General features: G+C 40.6%; 1 protein-coding gene across 9 annotated transcripts in view; it reads right to left on the reverse strand.

Moving 5' to 3' along the window:
* Positions 1-12,662, reverse strand: part of myo9aa (myosin IXAa) — a 200,145-nt gene that overhangs the window by 79,384 nt on the left and 108,099 nt on the right. For 8 of the 9 annotated variants that reach the window (XM_041792389.1, XM_041792353.1, XM_041792860.1 and 5 more), the window contains 4 exons: positions 9,540-9,634; positions 9,393-9,455; positions 5,824-5,923; positions 2,633-2,686 (listed from right to left, as the gene is read on the reverse strand). In XM_041792389.1, the coding sequence (XP_041648323.1) occupies positions 2,633-2,686; positions 5,824-5,923; positions 9,393-9,455; positions 9,540-9,634 (312 nt within the window). The remainder of the gene's footprint in view (positions 1-2,632; positions 2,687-5,823; positions 5,924-9,392; positions 9,456-9,539; positions 9,635-12,662) is intronic. The other variant, XM_041792704.1, reaches the window with a different exon arrangement.

Raw genomic sequence — 12,662 nt, forward strand, 5'->3', positions numbered from 1 at the left:
GGTCTGCTCTCTGCTTTATGGGCTCATTCCACCATGGCTGCCATAATTATCACATACCGAAGCCTCAGAAACACAAACACTCCAAACATGAGGCTCACACTTACTCCAACGTGCCTCCTTGTTTCCTCCCTCACTCTCTGCTCCCATGGCACAAACTCTACTGACCTGTTAGTGACTCTGGTTTGGAAGGAAAAAGCTGCTTTTATTTTAAAATGAGTTGCAATGCTTCTCTGCAGTAATGTGTATGATTGGGAGCACTTATCTGTCTATGAATCCATTGGAAAATGCAAGTTAAAACGTGCATACTGTCTAATTTCACAAAGGCATCAGCAAGAATTTGTTAAAGAATACTTTAGCCAATGAGATGTGCTTGACTGCAATTTTTGATCAGTAAAAACAAGAAATTACTCAATATGGAGTTACTGGGAATACTTGTTGCTGAGGCTAAAAAAACAGATACTGATCTTGTTTCATAATGAAGATTTAAATTCTGGACAAAAGTATTTGGTAACACCAGCAGGGACCGTAGGGGTATTATATTCAAATGCATGTACTTTGGCACCACTTTGGCAGCTGTAACTGCCTCCACTCTTCTCTGATTGGCCACAAGGTTTTGAAGTGTTTCTGTGAGAATTTGTGCCCATTCATTCTGAAGTATATTTATGAGGTCAGACACTGATGTTGGTCTAGAAGGCCTGGCTCACAATCTCTGTTCCAGTTCATCCCAAAGGTGCTTGATGGGGTTGAGGTAAGGGCTCGGTGTGGGCCGGTCAAGTTCTTCCACACCAAAATCACCAAACCATGTCTTTATGGTCCTTGCTTTACTGGGACACAGTTATGTTGGAGTAGAAAAGGGTCTTCCCCAAACTGTTGCCTCAAAATTGGAAGCATGGCTTTGTCCAAGATGTCTTGGTAAGCTGAAGCATTAAGATTCACTAAAAGGCTTAGGCCAAACCCTGAAAAACAGCCCCACAACATTACCCCTCCTCCACCAAACTTCACAGTTGGTACAATGCAGTGCTCGCCCATCAGACTGCCAAACAGGGAAGTGTGATTCATCACTTCACAGAACATGTTTCTACTGCTCCACAGTTCAGTGTTGGTGTGCTTCACACCAGTAGTTCTCAACTGGTCCGGCCTCAGGACCCACCAGTCTGTCTTATGACAGGTTCCCAAAAATATTCAACAACGCATGTTTAGTCAATTGAATATGTTGCAGTTTGGAGCATGGTTGGACCAAAACACCTTATATAACAGAGAAAAGGGACAAAACTAACAGATTTTATGCCTTACTTCCCAATCATTATGTGTCCATTTTTGCCAATTTTCCAGAGAACTTGTGAAATTGCTTAATTATCATGGGAAAAGTAGTCATTTATTGCAAGACGAGGAGAAAAATTAGTTGAAATATTGATCAATTTAATCAATTTATTTAAATTTACCCAATTTCACAGTAAAACAGGGTAAAATAAAAGGTATCGATGCATGCCCAATAACGACTTTAGAACTTTTTCCACCATTTTTTTTCTCAGACACCTTGTCACCACCCACTGAAAACTACTCTGCGACCCACCTTTGGGTCCCAACCCACCAGTTAAGAACCACTGCTTTACATCACTCCATCCAATGCTTGGTGTTGGACTTGTTGATGTGTGGCTTGCATGCAGCTGCTCGGGCATGAAAACCCATTCATGAAGCTCCTGGCAAACAGTTTTTGTGCTTACATTAATGTCAGTGGAAGTTAACAACGCTTCAGCTGAGCATGGTGATTTTTAGGTCTTTTGCTGAGTTGCTGTTGTTCCTAAATGCTTCCACTTTCTAATAATATCACTTACACTTGACAGTGGGATATCCAGCTTAAACCATGTCATTGTAAAGGTGGAATTCATCACAGTAGCATCATGCTTGGAGTCACTGAGCTCTTCAGAACGGCCCATTATGAAGACTGCATGGCTAGGTGCTCGATTTTATACACCAGTGGCTACAGGTCTGATTAAAAACACCTCTATCTAATAATTAACATGTGTGGCTAAATACTTTGGTCCATAAAGTGTATCTGTGTGCATCTTTCATACATCATTTAGAAGCACTGTTGTGCCATCCTGATAATAGCCTTAAACCATCAGTGAATGTGATTCTACCGATTTTTAAAAGGTGACAGCAAAATCCTTCATTTACTGATAGAGTTTAGATCTTTTTCCGCTCTTCTAATAAAGTGCAAAACAATGCAAACATAGACAGGACTTCATGTCGTGGATTCATGGAGGATTCCACTTTGAATAGTAGATAACACAGCACAGTCAATGATCAAAAAGGTCCCACAGATTACAGAAGCACAGGCAGCTACAGCAGTCAGGATATGACCAGACATACCAACATAACTCACAGCAGCAGAGCAACAGTGGAAAACAAAAACAAACAGCGCTAAAATAAACACAACCCACACCAAACCAGGAAATTTCCCAAAAAGCAACAAAATGAGCCAGTGAGGGTGAGGAGGAGGGCAGGGAGGGGGAGGGGAGTGGGGGGAGAATGTGGCTGGAGCTCGATCGAGTGTTCAGGTGACTAGAAATCTACTTTGTGACGTTTCTCCGACACCTACAGACACACAGAAACACAGAGAGATACTGACCGGTTCACTGTCACAGTAACTGTCCCAGTGCAGTTGGTGGGTTGACTTTGTCATCTGGAAATGTGGAGGCAGATTATAAAGGAAAGCAGGGATAATGTTAGACAGCAGCATTCAAATAGCAACAGATACAGAGGGATTAAACATGTTCACAGATTTATGTGCTAATAAAAGCAATGGAGGCATGTGCAGTTTAGAGACAAGCAATGACTGAACTTTACAGCTCTGTTTATGACACAGGGAAATATTAAACACTCAGTGTCAGACAAAAGGCAAATATTAAAAAGCATAGAAACACTGAGGAGAGATGCACATAGATGTATGGAGATTCATTAAACAAGAGGCATCGTGTCATAGAAAACAGATCAAGTCAATAAAGCAGAAGCTACATGCACATGAATGTTTGGCTTCACTTTATACATGACATTTCATCATGTTTTTCATATTGACTTTCATTTTAGATTTCCTAAATATATAAAACACCCAATGGATAGTTTATACAATGGTCTTTTGGTAAGAAAAAGTTAAATATTTCAAGACTTTTTATGTTTTAATCTTGCTGATTATGGATTACAGCTCATGAAACTCAAAAATCCACCATCTAAAAATCAGAATATCACAAAACACAAGTCCAAAAAATAATCTATAACACAGAGATGACGACCTTCTGGAAAATTGTGCCTATACACTCAGTACTTGGTTGGAGCTCCTTTTACCCAAACCACTGCATCTATGTGATGTAGCATGGAGCCAATCAGTCCGTGGCACTGCTGGGGTGTTATGAAGCCCAGGTTGCTCTGATAGCAGCCTTCAGCTCGTCTGTATCATTAAGTCTGGTGTCTCTCATGTCTCACCAGTCAGCAAACCAGTTTCTGGTGATTTTGGCTTCACTGTGGACAGGTGCCAAATTCTGCTGGAAAATGAAATCTGTATCTCCATAAAGTTTCTCAGCAGATGGAAGCATGAAGGTCTCTAACATCTCCTGGTAGACGGCTGACAGCGTTGCATCTGGGCTTGATAAAGGCCAGTGGACCAACAGCAGCAGATGCCATGTCACCTCAAACCATCACTCTGGAAACTGAGAACACTGGACTTCAAGCTCCTTCATTTGAAAGTACTGACTTAGGACAGCTGAGCAACAGTCCAGTTCTTTTTCTGCTTAGCCCAGATGAGATGCTTATAACATTGTCTGTGGTTCAGGATCGGCTTGACACTAAGAGCACGACACTTGCATCCATTTCCTGGACCCGTCTGCATGGTGGCTCTTGATCCACTGACTCCAGCATCTGTCCACTTCTTGTGAAGCTCCTCTAAAGACTTGAATCTGCTTTGTTTGACAATCCTCTGAAGGCTGAGCTCACCCCTGTTGCTTGGGCTCCTTTTCTTACCACACTTTGCACTTCCAGTCAACTTTCCATGATTCTACTTTGAAACAGCCTCTTAGAACAGCCTGTCCTTTCAGCAGAGACCCTCTGTGGGGGGTGTCAGTGATTGTCCTTTGGACATTTGTCCAGTCAGCAGTCTTCCCCATGATTTCATTCTGAACCAGTGAGAGAATGAATGCTCAGGAAACCGTTGCAAATTTGACTTTTCCACATTGTTCTAATACTTTGAGAAAGTGGATGTTTTATTCATGTAAGCTGTAATCATCAAAATGTAAACAAAACAAGTCTTGAAATGTTTCACTTTGTACGAGATCATCTAGAATGTAGGGAAGTTTAACTTTTTGAAGTAAATCACAGGATAAAAGGAACTTTAAATGATTTTTTTCAAAGTCGCAGTATGTTTTGTGCCTCAGCTCTGACTGTCTCAATCAAAACAACACAAATAGTTTGATAATGTTGTGAAATAGAGTGGTTTTCGTAGTTTTCCATAAAATTATCCAACAGAAAAAAAAAAAAAAAAAATCAATGAATTTTACTCAATGCAAACATTTTGCAAAGTTCTTCTTACTGTTGGAAATATAATCTCCCGTTTTCCTTTATTTTCTATATATTAAACAATAAACATAATTAAATTATGGATCAATCTTGATTTTAATACTGTTAGAAACATTTTCAATTGTGTAATGTGGATACACTACTCATTTGAAAGGCTTTCAATGTGTAATAGTTTCATATTAAATACTTAAAAGCCAGCCTTGGAGAGATGTGCTTTCTATTTTTAATTTGAGTGGCACAAGAAGACACTAACATTATGAAATAATGAAAATGAAGAGCTTCGTCTTCTGTTACATCCATCCATCCATTTAAAGGTAAATTTGTTGTCAATCATGCAATATAAGAAATGTGGTTTGCAAAGCAGAAGGCAGAGTGAGTTATCATGAAGAGACACGACTTACAAAAGCCAGCCACACGTGCAGCTTGTTTACCCGGCTTGTAAACGAGACTAAGGGCTTTTAAGTCCATGCAAGTGCTGAGGCTGGTGCAACAGAGTGATTCTGTTTTGTTGTCGAGAATAAAAGAAACAAGAGTGCAAGAATGTTTGTGTGTTTGTGTTTGCATGTGCATGTCAGTGGCCGGAAGGAATGGAAGGAATTCCCTGCACTCTGCTGTGCGTAGGCGTGAGGATTTAGGAGGAGGAAAGCAGGTCGCTGGTCGTCTTGACTGTCAAAGCTCAGAGGAAGAGACGCAACAAGTTTTACACAACATCCACATTCCATAAGCGTAATGTTTGTGTTATGTGTCTGAGTGTGATGTGGCGTTGTTTCGTGGTTATGTCAAACCTGTTTCTGTGGCGGGCAAAGAAACTGTTTTTGTCTTTGTTTCTGTGTTTGCAGATGTTGGTCAGAGACTGAGAGGATCTTTACAGGAGGTGTTAAAAGTCATCATTGTGCTCCTGCTATCAGAGGTACAAATATAGCGCGGTTTGTTGGTGTCTTATGATGCCTTCACATGGAGTTGTTTTTAACTATGTTCACAAGTAGCAAGTTGTCTTTTGCTATCTGTGCTACCACTGCCAAGACATATTGTTCCTATACATAACACAATTTTACGAGTTCCATTTGAAGGCATCATGAGTACGGTTTGAGAAACCATTAAAAACACACAAACATGAAAAGTCCACTGTTAGAAGAAAGCAATCACACCACATCAGACAAAACTCAAACACAAAAGGAAACTGAAAAAAGGAAACTGAAACCAGCAGTGAGAGATTATTTCTTGATTAAATAGTTTGATAGCTGACTGTCCCACCTGACTGAGGTAATGGTATTCTTCAGGCTTCTTGAGGTGAAAGGCCGTCCTCTCTTCTTCACTCGCTCCTGCCAGCAGGTAATAAAACACGTGGTAGTTCCTACAAAGAAAAAAGGAACATGTTCATTAATGGGTCAGTGGGAGAGTGGGCCTCTTAACCAGAGAGTTGGTAGTTTGATCCCAGCATTACAGACTTCATGTCCTTCATCAAGATTCTGATCCCTGGCTGATTGGATATTTGTCCTAAAGAGCAGCTGAGCAGGTAGTCCTGTTAAGGTGATTGTAGTTCTGATTTATCCCACTGCTTTACATGACAAACACAAATCATGACCCCCTAAAAAGGTTGTACATCAGACAGAACACCTCTGTTTGATGTTATTCACTGTTCAATAACCACATACATAATGACCATTGTGTGAAGTCTTCTCCAATCACATCAGGGGATTTTATTCTCTCCAGGCTTGGGCATACATGTCAGTCATTATTCTGCTGTCAAAGACTAAAACTAAGGAGATTTTGTCTTTGATTTTTTTTATTTTTCTTAGCACATAACTTAGTTTTAGTTAGTTTTCATTTTTCAAAGCTTAGTTATTATTTAGTTTCAGTTAACTAAACTGATTTTTACATTTTAGTTATTTAGTTAGTTTTAGTTCACAATAATAACCTTGGTGAGAAGTGCTCTGAAAACGAGGCCAGCGCTAACAAAGCCCACAGTGGACACAGACCATAAATGCTCAATTTCAATATTTGATTTACTGGCTTGTCAGCATTCACACTAAATACTAAAATGACGATCAGCAATAATACGTGTTCAGTTAGCTAAGCAGCCTGCTGGTTCTAAGCATCAAACATTTAGTATATTGTAATGCGAACAGTCTGTCCTGGACAGATTTACATCAAGTTTATTTAAAGCTGGAGCATGTTACAATCACAGCAGAGTAACCTCATGAAGCTTGGATGCATCATTGGTATTAATTCTATCTAAATTGGGAAATGACTGTATGAATCTGGTCAGTGAGTTTTTAAATTATTCTCTGTTCAATTACTCAGTAATGTGTAAACCTTCATCCCTAAAGCAACAAATGTAACATTGCTAAAAAGCACAAAGGAGCATGAAGCTCTAAGTATCTCATTGTTTGTGTGAATGTGTTTGTGTTTTTTCTCTACAGCGTTTAGCTGCAGTTTAAAGGTCAGTGGTCAAAAGTATGCAGCAGCTGTGTGACTGAGGTCCACTTGAAACACTCACAGACATACAGCAGTTTTTATGGCCTGCAGTCAGCAATCCATCTCAATGAGTGTTGGCTAACGCAGGAGGCCCACTGTGAGCCCCCCATGGCGAGGTTAACCCTCGCCACACTGTCCAGCCGGACAAACACATTAGTGTCAGTCTCACTTAGAGCTCAGTACACCTCATGAATCACACTTTGGCAACTCAAACAAAAGGCTTTTTAGGTTAGGATCACCCAAAGTCACACTGTCTGCCAAATCTCATTCTACTTTTACTTTAAACAAAACCAGTAAAGAGATGGTGATCCAAAACATCCAGTATTTTCATTTGACAAAATACAGTGCAAATGAAAAGAGCATCTCAGAGAGGGTGAGTCTATCTGAGGTAAGAATGATGGGGTTCACCCCTCTGAGACAGGCTGGGCTTCAAATAAGTACAAAAAATCATGAAGACATTTCCTCAACATGATATTGCAAATTATCCGAGGATTTCATCATCTTCAGTGATGCTGCTGATGCTTCAGAGTGGTAATTATGACCTTGTCTCTGCTTTTTTTGGAATGTGCTGCTGGCTAAAAACTCAAAATAAGCATGCAGTTTTTCAAAAACAATGACATTTCACAGTAAAGTACATCATCTTGGTGCTTTTGTCCAATTAAATCTAAGGTTTAATATTTTTTAATCCACATACTATGTTTATATTTACATTCTGCACAACATTTTTTTTTTAACGGCTAGGCTAATCCCTATGAATCACAAAAGGCCTCTGCACATTACATTCTGCTCTATAAAATAATGTACCCTAATTTAGAAAATTTAGCACAATTTTGAATAAAAAAATTGGAATAAAGTTGTGCGTGGGCTATGTAAGGTCGTAGTCAAATAAAAAACAAAGCATCGAGTGACAGCATTCAGCACCAGAACGTTCACCTGCAAACAGGGCCGACTGGTGATGCTAACACTGCTAGCGTAAGCTATATTCAGATCACAGCAGCTTTGCATCGTTTTCTCACAGCTGCTGTGATCTCAGCCTTAATACCATGTTGTCTTCATCATTGCTATGTCTTGATTTAGAAAGCCGTTCTGGGCAAAACTCCAGATCATCTTTCTTCTCTTTGAATCAGTGTTAATTTTGCAGAGTAAAGCTCTGAGTAAAAATCTTCGTCGATAGACTTTTTATCCATGACAAAAACTAGACTAGGACTGCAAAAGATTGACAAAAACGTGAGTTTAGTTTTCGTCAATATGATTAAAACTAGACTAAAATGTAGTTTAGTTTTTGTTTGGACATTCAAAATCTGTGATACTTCTCCACTGTGGGTAAATCTGTCAAAAAACAATGCAGCTGTTTCTCTTCTGCCTCTCAGATGTAGAAAGCAGCGACCTCAGGTTTGGTAGAGTGCAGAGAACACACTACCATGATTTGGTACCAGATTCAAGCAAGAGAATAAATGCTTGGACTAAAAGTAAACACTAAAATGTGAGGACTTTTTATGGACTAAAATAATTTTCATTGACTAACCTAGACAACAACTAAAAAGGGTAGAAATGACAAAAATGTGACTTAAACTCAAAGGCATGTAATCAAAAGAGTAAGACTAAAATTAAAAACAGATGAGAAAATTAACACTGCTTTGAATCTTAAATGATGGATTGCAAAACTTGCAAGCATTTGACTTTGTGCAGTTTGTTATTCCAAAAGTCCGAACTGAGTTGGGTAAGAACGCTTTTAAGTTTTCTGCCCCTTTTTTTCTGCAGACTGAATTTAAACTGCAAAGCTTGGGGACTCTGAATAGTTTTAAATCTTTAGTGAAAACTCTTAAACTCAAACTTTCTGAATGCTTTTGTGTAAATCGATGACTTATTATTGTTGTCAGGATATTGTGTTATGTATGAGTTAGAGAGCATTGGTGGCTGAAACTCTGTATTGCTGCCATTCTTGGTCAGGTCTCCCTTGCACAAAATATCTCTGATCTCAAAGGGACTGATGGTGCGTTTTATTTTACCTCAGACATCCAGAGCTAACGTTATCAAAAATGTGCCCTGAACTCGTAATTCTGAGTCATAAGTTGGAGCAATCCTGATTACCCCCAGTTTACGAGCTTGTAGCAAAGGAACGCATTCACCTCCAGGTGACGTGATTCCCTGTTCCAACATCTGAATACAAGGTTAATGCAACGCAGCATGACCTGACTAAATAAGGATAAATAAAAATAATATAGTGCTCAATTTTTTACTGTTTTCTGAATATTTACTTAACTTTTGACTAGTTGATTAAATGCAACAGTGCTTTGAAATATTCTGTCTAGGAGCATTGCTAATCTCATCTAGGAAGAGCTCACCTCTCATTGTGCTCCTGATAGACCAGCCTTGACTTCTCCAGGAGGTATTTTTCCACATAAGCTCTGAGAAAAAATGTTAACAGCATGGTTAGTTTGAAATTATGACCTTTTCAGAGAAATCTAAAGGATTTGTCTTTGGTTTCTTACCCTCTGACCGTGCCGCTCTCCTGGTAGTTGACCTGAATGAATTTGCCAAAGCGACTGGAGTTGTTATTGTGGGCCGTCTTCGCGTTCCCAAAAGCCTAAAGGGAAGAGACAAGAAGACGTGTTAAGTTGAAACCAGAGGCACACATGGAGGAATCAATGGTAAGAGGCCAGATCTCACACACACGTCAGGGCCACAGATTTGAGGTCAGCTTCTGCATCGACTTCAGGTGCGGATAATTTGTGGGTCAAACACAACCAGACTTTGGTCTAGTCACAAACACTGTCTTGAAACACTTGTCAGCTTGGCCTAAGCAGAGCGAGCTTTTCCTCTTACATCGTCTCAAACAGCGTCACTCCAAGACAAATTAAAAACATGGTTTAAGGATCTATCCAAATCAAAGTCAAACTAATTGCCAGAATGAGGATGAGGGAGTTGGGGCCAGCAGGCCTGATGGAAAAAAGCTCCTCACTGAGTAATGGGATCCATGTGGCCGTGTGGAACATGTGTAGTGGTTGTACTTTAATAAGACGCTGCAGTATTTCCCCTCACAGCTCTGTTTATGTTGTACGGCTGCCTGGAGGGGAAGTCGTTTCTCGCCCTTTATAAACCCTGCAGTTATTTGTAGCAGCGCCACAAGTAAACAAATTCCTTAGTGAATCACTCGGAGCTGCACCGAGCCTTGCATCTGTTGCATCGGAAAACACCCCTCCTTGACCCCACCCTTTGCCAATGCCAATTAAAAAAACGCTAGCAGAATTCTAATGCCAAGCTAATGAGCATGACTGTGGGAATTTCAGACTTCTGAATGCACTGATTTGACAGATCTAGCCTCATAAGTCATGTTTTCCTGTTTCATGGTGGGCAGAGATTGGTATGTTGGGTTACTCATTTACTCTCATTCCCAGGTGCAAACAACAATCAAAGCTACATCAGACAAAGCGGCAAGACGGCAGTGTTTTCTAGAGCATCAATGGCAGATTTATTATCAGTGTTTCAGCTCTAAAAATATGCTCAAGGCATGCAGAATTGTATAAATCCTATGATGCATTTATCAGTCCTGAAGTCCAAATGTGTAGAGAGCTTTCAATGAATTTAATTTAACAATGAAAACATGTCCGAGCTCCTCGCCCTATCTCATTTAGACCATTTGAACCTGCAATCTGATTCTTTCAGCCATTACCCAGAGCTCATGACCGCCGGTAAGGGTCGAAACGAAGATCATCTGGTAAACTGAGATCTCTGCCTTCCGCTCAGCCCCCTCTTTACCAGAACAGTCTGGTACAACCTCTGCAATATGGCTGACACTGCACCAATCCAACTGTCAATCTCATGATCCATTCTTATGGACCGTAAAACACATTTGTGGGTCTTATTGATAAATAATTACAAAATATTGGCTCTGCTTGATTCCTTCAACCAGCAGCCACAAAACACTGCTATATCTTCAAGATAATCTGAAAAGATTGGGGATGAACTCTAAAAGTAGTGGGTTTTTTTACTCCAATAGGCCATACTGTTCCTCTTAGCTTCTGGAAAGAACTGCTTGTTCCCAAGTTTGGAAAAGATCATCTTATTGTGAAGATATTTTCAGCTATAGTTGTCCAGGATTAGTTGGGACCAGGTGGCGACCTAACCTGACACACCAGATGGATTTGTTTCACTCATCCATCTGGTAAACCTCCCATAGATGGTGTCTGGGAAAGGGCAGAGCCTTAAAAAAAATACCCCAAGTGTGACTGGATTAAGACAGAGCAACAAAACACATGATGAGCCGTTACCGAGGTGCCCCATCATCAAGCAGTAAACTCCATAAAGAACTAACGCGAACCATGGCGACTCTAGACATGTCAGTACAGGACTTTTGTCGTTTTGAAAAGAAAAAAAACACTGCTGCTCTTTGTTCTTCTTTTAACAAAGAAATTTCATCAAGTTCTGATAAAACTGGCACTGGCAGCATCCATGCTAATCTCTTGCACCATAATTACACCGGCCTCTCGTCGCTGCTTGCTAACGTCATGACTCTGCCACGCCCCAATGTACTGCGTCTTACTCCTGATTGGTCCAGTCACTTTCTAACTGGGCCCAAACTGTTAAGATGGGAGCTTTGTGAGATGGATTTGCCAGTGAGAAACACGGAAACGGGTGAATCCACCTGCTTTCCAAGGTTAGTGGCGACCCCAGCTGATGACAAATGAAGCCGATGTGGTCTTGCAAAATAAAGGGCTGTTCACTAGAGGCTGGCTCCAAAGAGCCAAATAATCTTCATTAGGTCCCATTTAACTTACAGCAGAAACAGATGTGATTACAGCCTGGATTGCTCAGTACCTCATCTCTGTATGTTGGCAGAACTGAACAACTCATCCATTTAGTTATGGCATTGTAACCTTTTACCAGGAGGTTAAATACCCACCTCAACTCCACCTCTTTGCTACACTGACCAAAAGATCAGCATTTCCAATACAGTAGTATTGGCTTTAAAATGCCTCTTCAGAAAGCAGAGGCTGACATCACTGAGACTCTGTTCATGTGTTTTTTTTGTTTAATGGTTGGCCTGTCTATTACTGACACAGCCTGTCTCAACAACTGGATCCCAGCCGTGAACTCGCCCTCAGTTCTGACTCACCAAGCTGGACCGAATCATTAACATGGGCAGACATTGTGGAAAAACAGATTCAGCTCTACCGCCTGGACAAAGACAGAGGACACACAGCCAACTAGGAACAGTGACGATATCCCTTCACATCCAAGAATGTGGTTTTTGAAATGTGGAGTCTGATGCATTCAGTATTCCCACATGAGTTTCCAGTCCTAATCTGTTCACCAATCCATTCCTCCACGAACCGACTAACCTGACTGGTTCAGGAACTCCAGGTCAGACGAGGACAGACTCCCCGTCAAAGTCGGAGAAAGAACTTCCTGAATGGACAGCCAATAAAAACCAAGAAGTAGAGCGCTCAAAACAACGACCAGCTCACAGACATGACGAGGAACTCAGGTCATAAGAGTCAGATATTGAACCTTTCATTGTGTTTTATCAAACTGCCTGACATTTAACAGTTGGTGTCGGGCCAGCAGGAAGCAGGATGTGGAACAGCTAAAATACTGAGAGCTGACTTATGCTG

Source organism: Cheilinus undulatus, linkage group 1, assembly GCF_018320785.1.
Source record: "Cheilinus undulatus linkage group 1, ASM1832078v1, whole genome shotgun sequence".
NCBI lineage: Eukaryota > Metazoa > Chordata > Actinopteri > Labriformes > Labridae > Cheilinus > Cheilinus undulatus.